The sequence below is a fragment of the Canis lupus genome, chromosome 3 (genome assembly GCF_011100685.1).
Source record: "Canis lupus familiaris isolate Mischka breed German Shepherd chromosome 3, alternate assembly UU_Cfam_GSD_1.0, whole genome shotgun sequence".
In the NCBI taxonomy this organism is placed as follows: Eukaryota; Metazoa; Chordata; class Mammalia; order Carnivora; family Canidae; genus Canis; species Canis lupus.
The window spans coordinates 52,655,954-52,677,602 of record NC_049224.1 but is presented as its reverse complement, the minus strand read 5'-3'; the positions used below and the strand labels follow the sequence as shown (position 1 = coordinate 52,677,602).

The window sequence follows — 21,649 nt, the reverse complement described above, 5'->3', positions numbered from 1 at the left end:
CAAAAAAAAAAAAAATCCTTCTTTAATACCTCCAACAATGGAACCAGAGGAGTAACTCCTCAGATGTTGGTTAACCAAGGCTCATGGCAGGAAACCAAACATGGGAACTAATTATAATGAGCGCAACAGTTCAGCAAGATTCTTGTTTGGAGTTTGTACTCTGGTGAGTGCAAAGAAGAAACTGGGAAGAGCATAGATCACAAACCCATTAACAGTCTATGGAAAGGTCATGGTGTTTCTGCCATTCTCTTCCCGAGTATCTGAAGCAGCTTCAAAGAGGAAATGCACAGAGAGGGCACTATGCATGCAGCGTCAGCTATGGTTTTTGATTTTCAGCTCAGTTTGGAATGGGTGGCACCCTCATCTCCAAGTCTCCTATACCTCACATCCCACGGAGAACAGTAATACCCAGGTCTTATGAGTACAGGTGGCAGCTGGGTGCAGAAGAAAGCTGTTATGTTTTAGTCCAGGAAAGAAAGAGCCTACAATCATGTGGCTGTGGTTTTGATCACACTGCTTCCCCTCTCCAGACCCTGAAGGGGCTCCTGGTTGTCTCTTATGCCCAGTGAAAGCCCTTCAACTGTCTGTTTCTAGGCTGGTCTATTAGCTAAGCACTCCACCACACTCCTAAATACCTCCATCTTTAGCTAGACTACGACCCACACAGACAGGCTTGCTAATGAGTGAAAAACCAGAAGCCTGGCTTCCCACAAGGAATATATAAATTTCAACAGCAGGCTTCTAGAGATGGGGAACCTGCTTCCTATCTTCACTTCCAAACCAGGGCTTGGTGATGGAAACTTTGACAAGGCCCAAGGGAAGGGTAGAGGCTGCAAGCTGCCTTTAGTCATATATCTGGAGTTGCCCTGCTTTAATTTAAGACTGAAACAACAATCCATGTCTTTCAGAAACAGGGTAAGTGACTCCCCACCCCAAATAAAATTCCATCAGAGCTCAAGATACAGTCAATTCCCTGGAGTGCCTGTGCCCCTGGGCAGGGCTGGTTGCGTGAGCTGGAAGCAGAAGTGTGGTTTCTCCTGCCCAAGCACACATGGCACTCACCAAAATGGGAATATCCCAGACCTATGCCTGTTGAAGGAAAACAAAAGACAGAATGGCATTATACTGAAGATCTGGGAGCACTACGGATCCTGTTCTGTCTCATCAAGAATGTGGCTCTGCATTTGGGATATACCTACTTTATTGATAAAGAAAAGAGATAGATATGAATTCCCATAAAACAAGGTGGAATGTGATAAATGGACACCAAAGCTACATGCTGAGGAAACACACAGGCAGGAAGAAGGAAGGGGGGCTCATTCTGACTGAAGAGGAGTGGGGAGAAATCGGGGAAAGTTTCTCAGAACAGATGCTAAGGTTTTCTTACAGGGTAAGAAGCAATTTGGTGGAGAGAGAAAGGAGGAGATATGGGAATAGCCCAGGGCAGGAGCTCAGGAGACAGGCACTCAATGGGCAATGGGAGAATGCTGAGGTGATGAGGTGCACAGGTAGGTTGGGGTTACCCTGCAGCATGTGTAGGGTGCTGGTGTGCTTGAGGAAGCCAGTTCAAGTGGTATTGTGACACATGGGTGGGGCTGAGGCAAGGATGTGACTCAGGGCACTCATGTAAAAGCCCAAGGGAGTGGTAGTTACACAGGTGGATACATATGCAAAAGGTCCTGAACTGTATACTTAAGGTTTGTGTATTGTACTATACGTAAATGATAGCTTAAAATACCTTTCTATTTAGAGCACATAAAGAAAGGGAATGCCCCATGCCCCTCCTTGATGTAACCCCCCTGGGTTTTTCTGGGCCTTACACAGAGCAGGCTGGAAGATCTGGGAGGGAGAGTTGTTATTTACGATTAATAAGGCATGTGGAGCTTTCAGGATAAAATAGATAAATAAGAGATGCAACTGCATAAGCTGACTTGAGTTCAGACTCTTGTATTTGTACTGAATGTAAAGCGATTGGCTCGATGTCTAGCACATAAGAAGTCAGTGAGGGGGGACGGGAGAGAATCAGCAACTCCAGGATAGGTTGAATGAAGACACAGTAAGACACAGAATAGCAGGTTATTGGAAAATTCTCCACCAGGACCTTGGAACTTCAAGCTTCTAATTCTTTAAATAAACCATTTGCAAATACTATTGCAATCAGTTTTCCTAACAAGCCTAGGAAGTGGGAAAGAATTTTATTGTTATATTATTATTATTATTCCTGTTTTGCAGATGATGAAACAGAGGCAAAAATATGAAGAAAAGAGAAACCAGCAATGTTGCTGAGATTATAACCTGTGAAAACTCCCCCAGAAGACAGTTTGGCAATTTATGTAAAATTCCTTAAACAGAGCACATCTTTTTATATAGCAGATAGATTAACAAGAATTCAGGAAGCAATCAGATCCAAATATGTATCCACCACAGCAATGGTTATAATTACAAAGATATAAAAAGGGAAAAACAACTGCCCTATAAAATAGGAAACTAGTTAAATATGTTATGATGCTTTATATGATGAAATGGCATTAAATTTAAGTTCTCGATGGAATTTTTTATGCAGTATGTATCTAATTGAAATTTTCAAGTTGCTGAACAGTTTGTATGGTATCAGTCAATTTTGTTAAATAATAAACATGAATGCACAAAAAAGACTGGGGAAAAAAGTGTTCTTATGAAAACAAAAGTCCAAGTGGGCTAGTGCCAGCCCAACATAGAACGCAGGGGTGGAAACAATCAGGAGAAGGCAGATACACAAGAAAACCTTCTCTTGGGTTCTCGTTCTTACTCTGTAGCCATGACCCTCACCCCCGGGTCTTTCATCTAAGAGGACTTCTCTGATGCTTAGTGACAACAGTGGTACTAGACTTGGTTGCTAGTGCTAAAAGGCATCATGGGAATGCTGCCTGTTTCATTTTATACAGGAGGAGCCAGGCGGGCTGTCACCTGGTCCACGTTTCTGTGGCTAGTTTAGAAGCAGAAGATGTAGGTTGCCATTCTAGTCCAAATTTCAATTCAAGGCTTTTTCTCTACACCACTGCTGCCAACAGCCATTAGGAAATTTGAATGATTGACAGAATTCTGCAGCTGTTAGATGCATGTTAGAGCATACATAGCAGCGTGGCAAATGTCCATGGCACACTCAGTATTAAAGCAGGCCACCCAACACTATATAGATCCCTGATTTTGGGAGGTGGGGGAAGTATTTGCAAAAGAAAAAAAACCCACAGGGATATTCACCCAAGTAATAATGGGATATATCTCTAAGTAGGAGAACTATAGATGATTTTCATGTGCTTTACCTTATTTTTTGTTTTTAGAAAATGAATATGTATTAAATTTTTAATTCACAAAAAAAGTGGAGATTTGTAACATCATGTAGATCTTCTCAAAACTCTGAACCAAGCTTTAGTCTGCTCATTCTACTGAAAGCAAACAGTTCTGGAGAATAAAAAAAAAAAGTGAATCACTAGATAAATATTGATCTGTTGCTAAGTGAACAAGAGACACATCATCCCATGTAAGCAAAGTTTTCCTCTAGACATTAAAAGATGCATTTCTAATGTATCTTTGGCTAGATTAGCTTAAACAGATTCAAAAGTAAACTTTAATGCTGAAAGAAAGGAAAAAAACATTCTCATAACATGCTTTCAATCTTCACCTTTCATCAGCTTTTTTTTCTCTACCAGAACAGCAGGAGGATGTGCTCTGATTCCACACAGAAGTCATAATAACCATAATAACCTGCCTTCTGTAAGGATTACCGAGTAACACCATTAGCTTGTGGTAAATCAGTTAACTGAACTTTCTAGCCCAGACAATTGTTTGTGAAGGCTGCAGACAGGCTTCCTCTAGGAAAAAAATCTTCAAAGTCTCAAGAGAAGCACTTTTACCCATAACAGACATGTTTCCTGCCCTCAGCTTCAAATATATGGAGGCTGTTACAGAAATGTGACACAGAGAAAGAACATGAAGGACAGTGGCTTCTGACAGAGGGATTAAAATAGAAAGAGGGTCACGTGGGAATTTGAAGGCCACTCTGGGGCCAGTCCTGCTAAAGGCTCTCATCTCGGGCCGGCCCCTTATGCTCTCTGCTCACTTCTTTCCTCTGTACCCTGGGAAGAGTCTGTCCACTTGCCCACAGATAAGAGAGGGATCAAGACTGGATTCAGTTACCCTCTCTGCTCCTGGGAAGTTTCTTCAAATGAGAGGAAAAATGAGTCTAACGTCAAAGTCATTAAAAAGATTAAAAGCAGGCAGCCCCGGTGGCTCAGCGGTTTAGCACCGCCTTCAGCCCAAGGTGTGATCCTGGGGACCCGGGATCGAGTCCCGCATCGGGCTCCCTGCATGGAGCCTACTTCTGTCTCTGCCTGTGTCTCTGCCTCTCTCTATGTGTCTCTCATGAATAAATAAATAAAATCTTAAAAAAAAAAAAAAGATTAAATGCTGGGGCACCTGGGTGGCTCAGTGTGTTAAGTGGCTGCCTTCGGCTCAGGTCATGATCCCGGGGTCTTGGGATTGAGTCCCACATCGGGCTCCTGGCTCAGTGGGGAGTCTGCTTCTCCCTCTCCCTCTGCTGCTCCCCCTGCTTGTGCTTGCTCTCTCTCTTTCTATCTCAAAGAAATAAATAAAATCTTAAAAAAAAGAAGATTAAATGCACAATGTCTATGAGACACACTCAACAAATTCAAAATGCATGAATGAGGATAAAAGGCAGTATTGTAAAGACATTCTCATGATAAGCTACATAAGTGCAGGATATAGTTATTCCTAAAATTAGAACCTAAATAAAAAATAAGAGGTTAGTTGGGGCACCTGAGTGGTTCAGTCGGTTGAGCATCTGACTCTTGATCTCAGTTCAGGTCTTGAGCTCAGGGTCATGAGCTTGAGCCCTGTGTTAGGCTCCAGTGTGGAGGCTACTTTAAAACAATTTTTTTTTTTAAATAAGAGGTTAGTTAAAATAGAGGCTAAAAAGAGGTTAGTGAATCCTTTTGTTCTTTAATCATTTGTCATGGTCAAGTCAGAGAGCTTGGATGTTTGAAATTTAGCTGTTTAATGTGCCAACATGCTCTAAGGAGGCTGGTTTTCTTCTCAAAGGGACAGATCTTGGAAGGAAACAGTTTCTGGGGAACTTGTCCCTTTGCTATAGGGACATAGCTAAGTAACTGAGGCTGATCTCCACTCTTTCCTAATTTGGGTTTTACCAGGATAGATCAGGCGACTGGTTAATGACAAGGGTAGTACAGTGGTAGACACTGCCATGAGGTCCAAGGAGATCTGTGGCCAGGACACACTTCCACACCAGAAGAGTGGGCAGGGCCATCTCAACAGAGTCACATAATGCCACATCAGCACCTAAAGCTCAGAGAGGGTATGTGCCAGGGGGGAAAATGGGAAAGAGAACAGTTGGACTTAATGTTTTGCTTTTTTTTTTAAACGAAAATATGAAAAGAGGTAAAAACCTGCCATGTTGAACCTTTTTTTTTTTTTTTTTTTTTTTTTTTTTTTTTACTTTGAATAATTAGTACAGGATCAAGTGATCCATGGTGTCTTTCTGGAGCCTAGACAATAGTAGCTTTTCTGTGGCTTCTTCTGGTTACTCAGGAACCAATGCTGGGTAGAACTTCACATTCATCTACATTATTCACTTACATATTGACTTAATACTTTTGTTTTCTTCTCTAAAAATGAGATGGCTGAGAGACTTGGGTCTAGCTGGGTCCCACTCAAAATGATAATAGGTGCAAATGTTACTTGTCAGACCAGACTGGTGAATCCTCTAAATTCAGGGGTGAAGAATGATGCCGGCCGATGCAGAAAGCATACAGATTCTGTGCACACCTGCTAGGGGAGGCGCTTTTTCACTGCATACACTGCTGAATAAGATTGCCTTTTCTAGTACCCAGTTGTGGGGTTACTCTACTCCCACAGTGACGTGAAGCCCCCTCCAAAGTCAACAGGATGACATTTATACTGTATCTGGCACTCAACACAAGTATTAGGCAACGTGACTGAGTTATAGGTCACTCTTAGGTGATGGGAACTTTTGGGTCCTGGCATCACTGTTAAAAGTGAGAAAAGTCCATGCAAACACTGCAAACACCCAAAGCTCACAATGGCAGCACTTTGCCCTTGGCTGAGAGCATATAAAAATCAACTAGACAATTGCACAAGACAAAGCAAGAACCCAAACTCTCAGATGTGTCGGCTGCTCACTTGTCCACTCTTAGAAGAAAATCATTTACCCAATTGTCTCCAACTCCAGAGACGGTGAAAGATTCTATCAGGAGAGGGGGGAAGCTCCCACTACTATCTACCGAGTATTAGAAACTTCACTGAGTTTAGTCCTCATGCTGAGGGGACACAGTGTAGTAAGACAGCTCTATAAGCAGCTCCCCTTTTAAGGCACGCTTGGCCGAATGGTATCAGTTTGAAGAAGCATAACAGTGAATCAGCAATAATGAGCGAGGATAAAGGAATTCAGATCCAGGAGAGCAGAGAATGTTTCATGCTCCAGGCTTGACCGGAGCCCTGAAGGAAGACAGAGTTATTCAGAGGACATCAAGAGGGGAAAAATTTAACCACGCACCTCTTGAAAATAGGGGATGACAGGGAATGCAGATTCCTGTTACTTTGCCACTATGTTTCCCCTCGCAGAAACAGGAGGCACCCTTGCCACCTCCAAAATATAGTCCTGGGGCTGACATAGGGAAACCCCGGTTTATTCACAATGCAAATATTCTCTTAGACGATATTCAGTAGATTTTTCAAGAATGCGGATGGAGAGTACCCAACCAGTCAATCTGTGCTTTTTTTTGTTTATTAATTATTTTAGGTAAATGGTTCCTCCATCCTAAGACTGGCAACAGCGTACTTGATAAAGGCCTAGAATACTATCCAAGTTTTCTGTATCTCCCTAAAAATGACTACTGCATTCTGCAAAGCCCTTATCATGGATGCTGACACCACAGTGTGGAGGAAGGGATATTTCCAGGCAAAAAAAAAAGCTGACCCTGTCCCCTGTCCTCCAGGATTCAAACACCAGGTTTGTATTGAGACCGTGGCTATTTTAACACTAATGACACTACTTTACATGGATGCCATAAGGACACAACATGAGAAGATTCTTCTTTGAACACTGTACTAGCCAAACAGATCAGCGGTTGGGCATACAGTGGGGTGTGCGATATACTCACTCTTTGGTCAGAAGAGGACAGGACTTGAGCAGAAAACGCGAGAGCCCCGAGTCCTGGAAGTAGAGGTCAGGTGGGGCTGTGGGGCTCTTCAGATTCAAACACCGGACGATCACATACAACACGGCAGCCACTGCAGCCAGCTTCACCCCATCAAACACGGCCGGGAGCTCAGGGGTCTCTAGCATGGCATTCATCTTGATCTGGGGAGCAGAAGCACACACATAGGGTTAGGAGCACAGTGAGGAGGGGTGAAGCCCACCACACTAAGAGGCAAATCTAGCGATGACATGTCACAATCCAGATATGTCCATAGGGCCACTCAGGGCAATTGCCATCACGGCCTTTAAGTCACCAATGAACTGGCACGAACCCAAATCACAGTCTTGAGCACTGATAAACTGTTTAAGTTGTTTTTTTTTTTTTTTTTTTTTTTAAATCTAATGAGTACTTCTAAGATAAGCAAATTAGAAAATGCTGATCTTTTGGATCTTTTGGGAGCAGGAGAAAGAAGTCCAGCCAAAGAGGCTCCAGCTGGACTGGAGGTGGCACACGGAATTCCACAAGCAGGCAGCCTTGAATGGCTCTGCACCAGGTGTGTGTAAGGCATCATGTTTACAGTCTGGGACAGAGATATGGGAGGGACGATTACTGTTCACAGGTACGATGGTCTGGCCTGCTGGCCCCACCCCCTACTTTTAGAGCAAGAGGAGACAAAACAACTTGGGCCTGACTGCCATCTGCTCCTGGGCTGTGGGGGTTGGGGGGTAGGGGTTGTAGAGCTGGAATCAAGTCTGGACTTGGTCCAGGGGGTCAGTGATCCTTGAGCCTGGGGGTTTCAGGCAGAGTGAAACAGAACTCCACTTATTTCTTTCCCCATTGAAGGTACCTGATGATAGCCATTAGTCCAAAATCCAGACCAAAATTAAAAATTGGGAGTGCAGGAAATGTGTATGCAGGTCTGGCTTTTCCTCAAGCTCTCCTAATATTTTAAATTTTAAGGTAGCTTTACCTTGTATATAACACACACACACACACACACACACACACACACATCCCCTCCAAATACATAAAATGAAACATCAACAACAGCAACAAAAATCCAGTCTTTTCTTTGCTCCTTGGCAGGAAAACAGAACATTAGCTGTTACCTTAAAAATCAGGGAAACCACGAGCTGTTAACTCACAGCCAAGGTAGCCATGGCAACAGCTTCCCTGGAATGGTGTCAAGTAGCCTCTGCTAAAAACAGTCAGCACGAGGACTCTGGTGGCCAACAGTGCAGACAGAACGGGCAAGACAAAACAATCTCCCGAAAATGTGTGTGGGGCATGACCGAATGAACTCTCCAGAGATCTACAATGAGGCCAAAGAGGCCTGAGAGACCCTTTTCTAAAGTCAGGGTGATGTTGGCAAACACAGGACCTGAACACACAGCTGATGACCTCTGGCAGGTGTGGTGTTCCAACTCAGTGAGGAAAGGCCATCATAGTTCAGGACTCAACTAGCCTTCCACCATCAGAACAAGAAAATAACTTAGAAAAATGTATCCAATATGATTTTGAATCAAAATATACTTCCAGGGAATCCCTGGGTGGCTCATCAGTTTAGCGCCTGCCTTCGGCCCAGGGTGTGGTCCTGGAGTCCTGGGATCGAGTCCCACGTTGGGCTCCCTGCATGGAGCCTGCTTCTCCCTCTGCCTGTGTCTCTGCCTTTCTCTCTTGAATAAATAAATAAAAATCTTTAAAAAAAAATACTTCCAGCTGCATCAACCGTTGAACCTTTATGACCTGAGAGTTGCCTTAAAAACCTAACTTTAGGAGATGTATAATCTCATTCCTAGGACCATTGTCCCTTAAAGGCTGGCTCTTTATAAACCCCTAAAAAAGGATTCTTAACTTGGGGTCTGTGGGTTCCCTATAGGATTCTAGGGTCCAGGAACCCCCTGAAATTATATGTGAATGTTTATATGTGGTTTTCTGTGGTAAGGATCTGTGGATTTAAAGATTTATTTATTTGAGAGAGAGACAGAGAGAGAGAGAGTGCAAGCATGTGCTCTGGGGAGGGTCAAAGGGAGAGAATCTCAAGCACACTCCTTGCTGAGCCTGGAGCCTGACTCGGGGCTTGATCTCACGACCCCGAGATTGACAATCTGCAGATTTAATCAGGTTCTCCAAGGGATGTGTGGCCTAAAAATGCATACAACACCACAAAGTGTGCTATAGGTGGGAGCCCTGCCACCTAAGGCAGTCAAGCCAGCAGGAGACAAATATCCAAGAGCTTACTGTTCATTAATATGGATTTTTAAGTCTAGTGAATGAAATGCCCCAAATAAGATCCAGCAGGAGTTCCAAAGTTTCTCTGACATGGTGCTGGTAACATGCTCTTTCCTGTCCCCTTTAGTGGAAAGAGAACAGAGAAATGCAGCAGGTGGCTTTACCAGTTTCTTTGTTCATCAAGGAGTGTAACTTAATTGAATTAAAAAAATAAGTCCCTCCCTTCCCACTTCCTCTCCCTACTTAGTAACATAAGGGGAAATGAAGAAGAGAAACAAACAAAAAGTCTGAACCATACATACCTATGTCCCTGGTTCCTCTCTACTGCAAATATGAACTGTCCTTGAAGAGTTGTACAGCTGGGCCACTCAGGTCAGATCTCTTATTCAAATTAACCTAAAAGCTGAAAAGATTAGATGGTCACATTCTAAAGAATGAGAAAGAAGCAATTTAATTAAAATAAAAGCACCATCCAAGTCTCTTCATTTCAAGTCTTTGGGGAGAAAGACCATTTCTTTAATTAACACATGTGTCACACTCTTGGCTGCTTGGCCATTTGAACAAACCTGCTGGGGGACTTCTTTGTGGAGCCACAAACTGACAGTCTCTCTGGTTTCCAGGATGAGTTATCCAGGATTCTGGCTAAAGCAAACCCATATGGCTTTCATGCTATATCTTATAGCGTCATCTTCAGAAATGCCTGAGAGGTAGCATCTGGGTGACCAAGGAAATAACTTATTAGCAAGGCCTGAGGTCAAGGCAGCAGTGGGTTGACTCATCCCTTGTCTCCCAAACACACAGCAGCGACAGAACGAAATGTGGAAATGTGAGCTGAGAGAGGAGGATATGAACACGGATGGGCTTGGAGGCCCAGGACCAGAAGCAGAACAGTGCTGAAGGCATGGAATGGGAAGCTACACAGCCTGCAGGTCTTGATGGGGCTGGGGACTGGCTGTGGAGGAGTGTCAGGAGTTAAAAGTTCTCTCTGTGGGTGGGGACCCAGGGCTGGGCCCACTGGGCTGCAAATGCTTTGCTTCCAAGCAGAAAAGAGAAGGGTGAGGGCAGAGAGGACAGCCAGGGTTTATACAGTGCTACCTATGCACCAAGCCCCGTCCCGGGTACTTTACATATGCCAGCCTTACTGCACCCTATGGAGCAGGTACTATTATTATCCCTTTTTCACAGACGAGGAAATTGAGGCATAAGAAGTTTGAGTAACTTGCCCAAGGCCACTTAGCTAGTAGGTGGGGAAACCAGGATTCATTCAGGTTCCAGGAGCCCTCCTCTTCACCACCACACTGTAAAAAGGAAAGTAAAGAGAGAGAAAGAGAAGCAGGCAAGAAAGAAAATGGATGGGACAAAAGACATAGAGGACACACCAGAGGCTTGCCCAAAGTCACACAGTGGTGAGAGCAGAGCTGGAATTCGAGCCCAGTGTTCTCTGATTCCACAACATCAAAATGACTTCAAAAGGAAATGAAAGCCACTTGAAAGGGAGACTCAATTAACCCTCAGAGTAGTCATGCTCAACCTCAAATTTTTATTATTTCTTCATATTCTGAGACCAATTCGCCACAGAGGACCAGGCTTTGTTGAGGTGGGGACTAAAGAGCAAAGTCTCTAGCCACATCACAAGGCACCTGACCTTTCCAGGGTTCAGCTGCTGGCTAGCATTTTAAACAATTAAGGTTATTAGCCAGCAAGTTTTTGTTTTTGTTTTTTTAGCCGGCAAGTTTTTGTTTTTGTTTTTTTAGCTGGCAAGTTATAAATACTGGGGGACTTCAAATAAAAATCCAAACTTCTGGTTTTTCTTGAAAAAAAAAAAAAATCGTAAGAGTTGGCAACACCAAGCTTGGTTCTCATCTGGCAAAATGGTTGGAGCTGAAAGGTGGCTGCCCCTCCAGACAGGACCTGTGATCTCTGTGCTGTCACGGTCCCCACCACTCCATACGGTCCACAACACTGACCACCCCCCCATCACCTGCTTAATCACCCATGGTGCTGGAGTGGTTCCTATGGGCATCAAAATATGCGACCCTTGGAGAAACCTGTGTTAAGATCCCTCTGGCCCTGCATAAGTCTGTATTGACTGAATATTCAAAGCATACACTAATCAGTATATGTATAAATAATAAATTCACAGAAAAATTATGGAAAGACAAAGCAGCACATAAGATGTGATACATTTTGGTGTTATTCACACTGTTTATCCACACCTTGACGTTTATCTACACCTTGACTTTTTCCACAAACTATCTGGGATGGTTTCAATAATACACATGTAGAACAGCCCAGAAATGTGGCAGATGGCTGACTGCTTCTCAAAAGGAAGGCTCTCCTTCCTCCCACTAAGAGACCTGTAAAATGGGCCTGCCTTGCTGGAAAAAACTATAGATCCCAGCTGCCCTTGCAGGTAGGTGAGTTCATGTGACTTAATTCTAGCCAAATCTGAAGGTGCTGGTCTGATTTCTCCGAAGCCTCCTTAAAAAGCAGGGGGTAAACTCTTCTTCTACCTTTTTCCCTTCACATATCCCTGGAATGCAGATGATGTGGCTACAACCCCAGAGCCATCTTTGGCCATGAAGTAACCTTGAGGTTGCTCGAGGAGCCCATTAAGAGGACAGCAGAGTGGAAAAACAGAAGCCTGGGGTCCCTGATGATTTCATGGGTCTACCATGTCAGACTTAGACTGACTACCTCCGGCTTTCTTTTACAGAACTGAATAATCCCTTGCATGTTTAAGCCATTGTTACATCTAGAGTCTTCAAGTCTACAATTAAAAAAAAAAAGATATATATTTTTTTATTTGAGAGACAGAGGAGAGTGTGTAAGCAGGGGGAAGAGCAGAGTGAGAAGGACAAGCAAACTCATCAAGTACGGAGCCCAGTGTGAGGCTTGACCCTGAGATCACACCCGGAGCTGAAAGCAAGAATTGGATGCTTAACTGACTGAGCCTAGGCACCCCTTGTCTGCAATTTCTAATGATACAGAAGGAAACACTATATATTCAAATCTTTCTGGATGCTACAATCACTGGGTCATTAGAGTGCAGGTAATTTTTCTTTTTTTTCTTTTCTAAAATTCATAATAATAGGAAAATAGAAAATAATAAAAATCCATAATAATAATAGGAAAACAGAAAAAAAAAAGCCCTAAAATAGCAACTAACAAAACCTAAGAAGGAGTTACAAACCTCTAGACAAGAAGAATACCTCTGTCCACATACACAACAATTACAGATGTGAGTAAGCCTAGAATGGACCTGAGCTTGCTGACTACAAGAGTAAAAAGAGAAACCCAAACTCTTGGTTCTCCAAAGTGGAAAGAAAGACAACGTGTCCTGTGCTCTTATCCCAGAAAGCATGACAGATATGGAAGGGAAGGAGGGCTTTTCTGGCAGAGAATCATTAAAAAAAAAAAAAAAAACAAAACCCTCTGTGGGACTTTATATAAGTGGCTCTTGAGTGATGTGATAGGCAATGTCCTCCTACAACGTTTTTTTTTTAATAGCAAATGCAGTAGAGAATTAATTTCCTCAACCCTCAAAAAACACCAAGGGTTTTAAATTGAATTCAGTTCAGTGAAGGGAATCCTATGAGAGATTTGTAATTATTATGGTCCAAATATGCACCCTTGATCCAAGGCTTGAACCTGACATCCCAAGAAGCAGGACAGTTCTACTACATGTCCTCAGGGTCACTTCCCTTGAACTCCAGTGGCTCAAGGACCCAGCAACCTACTGTGCACCTAGCACTGTGTTAAACATTGTGTTGGCCCACAATGAAGTAGAATTCTCATTTTAACTGGGAGAAAAGAAGCTAATCTTTAAAAAAATTTTTTATTTTAATTTTGGTTCAGTTAACATACAGTGTAACATTAGTGTCAGGTGTACACCATAGGGATTCAACACTCCCATATATCACTTAGTGCTCCTCATGACAAGTGTGCTTCTTCAACCCCATTACCTGTTTTCCCCATCCACCCACCCACTTCCCTGCTGGTCAACCATCAGTGTGTGCTCTACAGTTAAGAGTCTATTTCTTGGTTTGTCTCTCTCTTTTCCTCCTCTGTTCATTTGTTTTGTTTCTTAAATTCCACATGAGTAGTCATATGGAATTTGTCTTTCTCTGAAATTTTGCTTAGCACTATACTCTCTAGCTCCATCCGTGCCATTGCAAATGGCCAGATTCCATTCTTTTTGATAGCTGAGTAATATTCCACATATATATGGAATATATATATATTCCATGTTCTTTACCCATTCATCTACTGATGGACCCTTGGGCTGCTTCCTTATCTTGGTTATTGCAAATAATGCTGTGATAAACACAGGGGTGCATGTATCCTTTTGAATTGGTGTTTTTGTATTTTGGGGTAAATACTCAGTAGTGTGATTAGTGGATCATAGAATAGCTCTATTTTTAACTTTTTGTAGAACATCCATACTGTTTTCCACAGTGGCTCCACCACTTTGCATTCCCACCAGCACTGCACAAGGGTTCAAAAAGAAGCTTATCTTATGGCTGTCCATACTTTAGAAACTTGAGGATGAGAATAATTTTGTCTAGGGAAAATTAATCAGAGAAGGACTTATGGAGTAGCTAGATCTACAAATGGGACTTGAGTATAGGATTTGGAAGACATATGTGTAAGTGTGAATGTGAGTGTTTACAGTATATACTTGAGGTCGAGGCTCTGCAATGAGACAGATTATACACAAATACATATTTAATACATATATTAAATACATATATGTGTATGTATAAAACCAGGCATTGAGGCACCTGGGTGACTCAGTGATTGAGCTTCTGCCTTTGGCTCAGGTTGTGATCCTGGAGTCCTGGAATTGAGTCTTACATCGGGCTCTCTGCAGGGAGCCTGCTTCTCCCTCTGCCTGTGTCTCTGCCTCTCTCTCTCTGTGTCTCTCATGAATAAATAAATCTTTCAAAAAAACAACCCGGCATTAATCAACTGGCAATTTCAGAACAAAACTCTTGACATTGATTTTAACTTATCTTGCTACATTTTATTTTATGGCGTTCTCTCCTTCCAAGTTCGACCTGCCACAAAATATTAATATTCTGAACTTGTTCCAGACATAACAAAATAAGCTGCCATTGTACTATTTTGTGTGCCCGCCCCCTCCCTTTCCTGGGCTGGCAAAATCGGGTTACCATGAACATCAAGGAGCTCCGGTGGGGAAAAGGCCATACAGACCAGCCTGGGGGCTAAAGCATCATCCCACTCCACCCCACCCCACCACACCCCACGTCCATCTCCAATCCAAGGAAGGACTGGGCTTACTGCATACCTGATCCAGTCTTTCCTCAGCCAGAGAGTCACACACCTCCCCTGCTCCTACTGGTCATTTTATAAGACCAGTGAAATAAAATTCTGTATGCAGTCTCTACATTAACAAGGAAACCCAACATACAAGGGGCCCCCAAATGCCCACCCGTAATGGAACTTTAGGTCGTGTCTCATTCTCTATGACGTGCTTGCCCAGTCTTTCCACCAGTGCGAAGGCCAGGACTTCTCTCAGCTCTCCCTTGGCTCAGGGTGTTATTTTGAGATGGAGACACAGATGCCTGGAGAGATGGGGGCCCCAGGGCTGGGAGAAGCTCCAGCCTTGGGGATCTGAGACCTGGGTCCTAGTGCCTGCTCTGCTCCTGCCTAGCCAGGGACCATGAATAAGTCAAGTCCCATAACCTTTCTGAGCCCTAAAGACCTCAGCCCTAAAGTGAGCAGATTAGGTTAGAAGTAGATGATGCCAAAGGTCTCCGACAGCTCAGAATTTCTGAGATTCTAGGGATAGAATTGCAGTCCTTGGCTAAAGAGCACAGGAAAAACTCTGTGTCCTGTAACAAGAGACAGCCCTGTCTGCCAGCTTACTTTGTGGACTATTAACAACAAAACTCCCAAGAACGACTACCTTCATGGCCTTTGTTCTTCCTTCAAATAAGGCAAACAGTTATGCCTTCTCAGCTGTGCCATTTATGCCAAAAATTCTGTCATATTCCTTCTACCTGCATGGGTGAGCCATGATTTCAGCCTCAGAATATTAATGTTCCCTGAAAGTACAAAACTTACAGTGAGGAAAGAAAGAAAAAAACCAGGTAGAGAGCTCAAACACAGACAACTCATTACAGGGTGAAGTGGGATGCACAGTGTTCCCCCCGAATTCATGTTTGCCTGGGACCTGTGAACATGGCTTCCTTCGGAAATTGGGTCCTTGGCAGGTGTAATTAAGGTAAGACGGGGCCACGCTGATTAGAGTTGGCCCTGACCCCATGACTGGTGTCCTTGTCAGGACTGGGAAGTTTGGACACAGAGACACAGATGTGCAGAGACCTTTTAAAGGTGGAAGCAGAGACTAGTGTGAACCATCGCTGAGATGAGGAATGCCAAGGATTGCTGGCAATCAAGAGAAATTAGGAACACAGAACAGACTGTCCCTCAGAGCCCTCAGGGAGGAACCCACCTTGGAGACACCTTGATTTCAGAATTACTCAGAACTGTGAGAGAATATGCCCAAATTACCTCTCGTGACTCTGTAGTTGTCTGATTCTGTCCTTACAGGTCAAAGATACCCTTTGCCACGTCCTCCTTACCCAGACAAGCTCCAATCAATTCAGACCCAAATCAGCTAACTGACATGAACATTCACAGGCTACTTATTAACACAATATAAATGGTATTCTGTGCACAAATATTTATTGGCTTGGCTTCTCTTCCTCTTTGATTCGGCTGTCAGACCACCCTTTCCTCTCCGTGTACCAGTGACTTATGGAAGCCTTGAGATGGAGACATTTGAGGAGGGGGTGTCTCCCTCCCTGGCAACTCAAGAGGACCTGACATATTAGAACGAGCTCCAATAATTCTGTGGGTCCCCTGATAAATACCTCTTAAGGAAAACCAAACCAGGGATCCCTGGGTGGCGCAGCGGTTTGGCGCCTGCCTTTGGCCCAGGGCGCGATCCTGGGGACCCGGGATCGAATCCCACATCGGGCTCCCGGTGCATGGAGCCTGCTTCTCCCTCGGCCTGTGTCTCTGCCTCTCTCTCTCTCTCTGTGACTATCATAAATAAATAAAAATTGAAAAAAAAATATTTAAAAAAAAAAGGAAAACCAAACCAAACCAAACTTCTAAAGAATTCCTCTGTTCCTCTTCCACTCTGGTCGGATGTGGATTTCGTTTAGTTCGAGGCTCTGCAATGAGATAGCCCAGGGTCAAATCCTGGCCCCACCAGTTACAGATCTTGTCCTTCGCCCTCATCTAAAGGTGTTGATACAGAGATGGTATTTTACAACAATCCTGGCATATGGTAAGTGCTTCCAAATATCAGCTGTACCATCACTACTGCTAACCTCTCCTCCAGTTTTCCTTAGTAAACTCCCACATCTGGCAGAAGTGATCCCAAGAGATACTCTTTCCTACCTGACACAGAGACCTCACCGACAATGAAGGAACTGGCTGGCCGACTGGTTGGACTTCCTCCAACAAGTCTGCAATTAACCCCAAGAGTCACTTTATTCTTTATTCTTCTAACATGGAACCATGGTCAACTTAATGAATCACTGGATAGTATGTGTTCTTCATCACGTTCTGTAACAGCTCCAACAGGTGTTCTTGTTTCTGTGCTAAAAGGGGTTCTGGCAGTGCACAACCTGGAGCCCTCTCCTCTCTCTCCTGCTGGGGGTCCCTCTCTTCCCAAGAAGGCCTGTCCCCTCACACACTCCCTTCCTGCAGGTAAACCTACTCTTGCTTGGCGTGGCTTTGCTGACTAACCTCTTCAACGCCCTGAAATAAAACCCTAGGCCAGCACTGGGAGCCTCTGGCAGACTCTGCTCCTCAAAACTGCCCTGTGAATAGTGTTGTGTCAAGAGAAGGATAGCAGAAGGCCAAGTATAATGACGACAAAAACCTCATGTCACCCCAGTCCATTAGCCTTGTTGATGGCAGCTTAGACAAAACATAATCGACTCTAGATGGAGGCCACATGACAGCTTTGAGGAGAAAGCAGGGAGGAAGAGGGCCAGTTTCTCCTCCACTGTATCTGCGATTTAACTAAACAAGTCAGAGTAGAGGAAAAAATAAAATAAAATAAAAATAAAATAAAAAACAACTCCACAGCAGGAGAGAAGCAAGTCCAGAGGTAGGAGAAAGCCCAGCCATCCACACTTACTGCCATGGGGCTGGAATGGTGTCAGAGGCATTGCTGGAAGGAGCCAAGGTACATCCTGGGCTACCCAGAACCATGCCCTTCTGGCAACCTGGGCTGACTCCGGCCCTGCTCTCACTCACAGTGAGGTTTTGATGCCCTGGGTGAGCCCCTCTGCCAGCACAGAACCACTCTTGGCATATGCAGGCTGGGCCAGGCCTGCCTATTCTCTCCAGGGAGAGTTAGTTCTGTTGGAGCTGTCCTCAGAGTAACCACCTCAAATCCAAAGTGATGGAGAGCACTGGCAATGGCAGGGCCAATCCTATTTCCAACAGATGCCACGAGAAGAGTATTTATTTTTGAATACTGAGCACTGATGACTAGATCTAGACTAGATCTCATTCATCAAACCAGACTGGCTGGCTGCAAGGAAGGAGGAAGCCCCTCGGCAATCTCGTGCAACATCTTTCCCAAATCAGGTGCCACAAAATGAAAGGACCGTCCGAAGTCACACACAATTTGGGAAAGAGAAGGGGTGGATCAACAGAGAACTAAACACATTGATATGAACATTATTCTCAGTAGGCCACAATTCAGGCCCTGAAATTGCCTTTGTGCAAACTCACTCATGTGGTAACTGTTAATTTTAACCATCTTCTTCCACAAAGTCATAAGGTCGCACACTCAACCTGCAGAAATTTTGGAAGATGTCCTACAAGTTCCTAGTAAGAGGAAAGTTACCCTATGAGAGAAATGTGAACCTCACATTTAAATGTCAGGAATGGCTACTAACCCACGAGTTTTCCCAAAAGAAAATCACTGACCTAAAAATATCTGGAGATTGAGTCACCGTTAAGCACGCACATTTAACTGAGTACTTTTACAGGCTCTTCTTCAAATACAGAAAGGAAGCTGGCTTCTCCCATGAGCAAGCATCCCTGCTGTACTCTCACTGGAGGACAAATGGGTAAAGCACTCAGTAAAATCACAAGCAAAGTTGTTCTCGCTATCACAGAGAGACCATTCAATCTTTACCTGAGAACAAACAAAAAATCATAAGCCAGGTGTTTCCTCTGTGGAAATCCTAGACTTTTCTAAAAAGACAGGCACTTTAATGAAGATATTTTATAGCTGTACACATGTGTTAAAGCCCCTAGACTGGGGGCACCTGGGTGGCTCAGTGTTTGAGCGTCTGCCTTCGGCTCAGGTCCTGGATCCTGGGATGGTGGGATTGAGTCCTGCATAGGGCTCCTCCTAGGGAGCCTGCTTCTCCCTCTGCCTATGTTTCTGCCTCTCTCTGTGTGTCTTTCATGAATAAATATTTAACATCTTAAAAACAAAACAAAACAAAACCCTATACTGTAGGGCGCCTCGGTGGCTCAGTCAGTTAAGCGTCTGACTCTTGACCTCAACTCAGGTCTTGATCTCAGGGTTGTGAGTTCAAGCCCTGCGCTGGGCTCCCTGCTAGGCATGGAGCCTACTTAAAAAGCAAAACAAAAAAACCCTTATACTGTAATTAAACTCTGTAATATCAAAAGCACCTCAGTTTACTAGAACCTAAGGAACCTAAGCACTTAGTTTGCTGGAATTTTTAAGGGAAGGGTACAATTGAAGAGAAGAGCCTCTCTAGATTTACTGCACTAAAGAAATTTCCTGGACCTGTCCTAGGAACAGTACAGATCTCATTCAGTCTTCTGAGTCTGCAAACAAACTGCCAGAAGGAGGAAACTAGAGGAAGTGGCTAGAGGCAAGACGTAGTTTGTGCCTGGCACAACCCTTGACTAAAGAACCATGGACCCCATGGAACTCACTAAAGCAAAGAGGCAAGTGTCACTCAGAGCTAAAACAGGAGACTTACAGCTACCCAGAAAGAGAGAAATAAATGTAACTGGGAATCTCCATTTTTGAGCATTCTGGTTTCCCAAGGCCCCCAGCGCCAGAGCAGAGCACAGTGACCTGGCTAAGACGGCCAGTGTGCACACCCCCCACAAAAGCATTGACACCTGCAGCCCACTATAGCTGTGGCATTTGCCCTTCACCCAGGCAGCTAGTGTCAAGAAGTAGATGTGTGAGAAGACCTAACCAACAGGTCAAGCCCCTTGCCTCCTTCCCAAAGGAGAGAGACTCTGCCCACAGGGCTAGCTCACCAGTTCTCTAGGTCCTCCTGGCTCTGTGGCTCTCTGATGATAAATTCTGTCACTTGTGGAAGCAAGAGCTCCTCTCGGGGCTCAGCCACCAGACCCTTTAACACAGGCTTAGAAAGCAGGAAAGGTTCTGGGCCCCTTGCCCTTCCAAGACCGAGAAGGTTCTAGAGACAAGGGTATACAATGTGCATGGCTTTTTATTTTTATTTTATTTTATTATTTTATTTTTATTTTTATTTTTTTGTGTGTGTGCATGGCTTTTTAAGGAACGTTTTACTTATTTCTGTTTTATAACCTCAGACGCTGTGAGTAGAAACAGGATCTCATGCCAGCTTAGAACAGCAGGCTTAAAGGTCACATGGATTCCATTGTGACAAGTGCCCAAGTCTTAGAAGATAAAATCCACTAGCTAAATGCTAATAGGAAGGACTGATTCACACTCGGGTCCTTGGGCTAAGAATGAAAGGAAGGGTAGTGTGAGATAGTTACCACCTGGTACTAAACAAGCCAGGTCCAGCACTGGGCCTCCATGGAGGCCCTGCCTAGCATCTGCCATCAGTTCTGCTGATTCTGGGCACTCAACAGAGCCCCGTCCCCAGCTTCTGGGTCACAACCCAAGTGGAAGGACCCAGAGGTGCAGGATTCTGGCTGTGAGAAGAGGGAAGGGATCCCATTTGTGTCTCCACACCGGTGGCTTCTCTTCTCAAAATGTGCTGTGCTGTGCAACTCTGGGTAGATCACTTGCCCTCTATGAGGATTTTGAAGCTTACCCTAGCTTCATGGAGCCCATGTTGTTCATAAATGAACAAGAGCTTTTAGAATCTGAGGACCTGGGATCCCTGGGTGGCGCAGCGGTTTGGCGCCTGCCTTTGGCCCAGGGCACGATCCTGGAGACCCGGGATCAAATCCCACGTCAGGCTCCCGGTACATGGAGCCTGCTTCTCCCTCTGCCTATGTCTCTGCCTCTCTTTCTCTCTCTCTCTCTCTGTGACTATCATAAATAAATTAAAAAAAAAAATTTAGAATCTGAGGACCTGCGTTTGAGTTCAGATTCTGCCAAATGACCTTGAGTGACCTTGGGTAAATTATCTAAGTTTTATGAAAGTTTCTTTTTCTTCTATAAAATGGGGGAGGGGAGATTGCATACATTACAGGTTACTAAAGGGAAAGCAGTTAATGAAATTATGTAGATTTTTAAAAAGCTTTATAATTACAAAATACCCACAGATATACTCAGGATAAAATTTATAAAATGCCTTGAGCTTTTTAGAGAAAAGCTGCCTTATTAAATATTTCAAGATGAGAAAAATGTTAGTTTTAAAGCAATAGCTAGGGACTTTTAACACATGAAGAACATGGAATTGGGTCCTCCAGGCAGTCCTGAGCTTGGCTTTATCAGATCCTTTACTGATAACACTGAAATAGATAGCAAAACAAAAATTCAAAAGCTCTAAGACAGAAAGGGCTGATATATTTGGGGTCTCTGCTACCTAGACTGCTTTTCGAAGTAAACAGATAGAAGTAGGTTCACATCCTCAAATGTTCCTGTCTCCTCATCCATCCAACACAAACATCTCTCCCAGCCTTGGGAAACAAGCTTTCAGCCTTCTCTAAGGCCCAAGGGCAAGTCCCAACTGCTACCCCTCGTCACCCAGTGGCCTCCTCCTCCTCTGGTTTCTATCTAAAGCTTACCTGTGTCAGCCATTCATCTGCTCAGAGCCCACCTCCATATACCTCCACCCAACACCACAGGGGAGAGTTTTCAATACTATGCACCATAAGGCAGGTGCATCTCAACTGCTAGCTCACTTTACAGGGGTTCCTCCTCTCCTGGGCTTCCCCTACGCACACATGTCTCCCAAGAGATGAGGAGCCAG

The 21,649-nt window shown here is 44.1% G+C and overlaps 1 protein-coding gene across 2 annotated transcripts in view; it reads right to left on the bottom strand.

Annotated features, from left to right (window-relative positions):
- The window catches only part of ABHD2 (abhydrolase domain containing 2, acylglycerol lipase), a 103,534-nt gene that overhangs the window by 68,314 nt on the left and 13,571 nt on the right, over window positions 1-21,649 (bottom strand). Inside the window, exons 2-3 of one of the 2 annotated variants that reach the window (XM_038532813.1) lie at window positions 9,770-9,870; window positions 7,197-7,396 (exon numbers count right to left, since the gene is read on the bottom strand). In XM_038532813.1, coding sequence (XP_038388741.1) covers window positions 7,197-7,390 — 194 coding nt within the window. In that variant the 5' untranslated portion in view covers window positions 7,391-7,396; window positions 9,770-9,870. The remainder of the gene's footprint in view (window positions 1-7,196; window positions 7,397-9,769; window positions 9,871-21,649) is intronic. The other variant, XM_038532814.1, reaches the window with a different exon arrangement.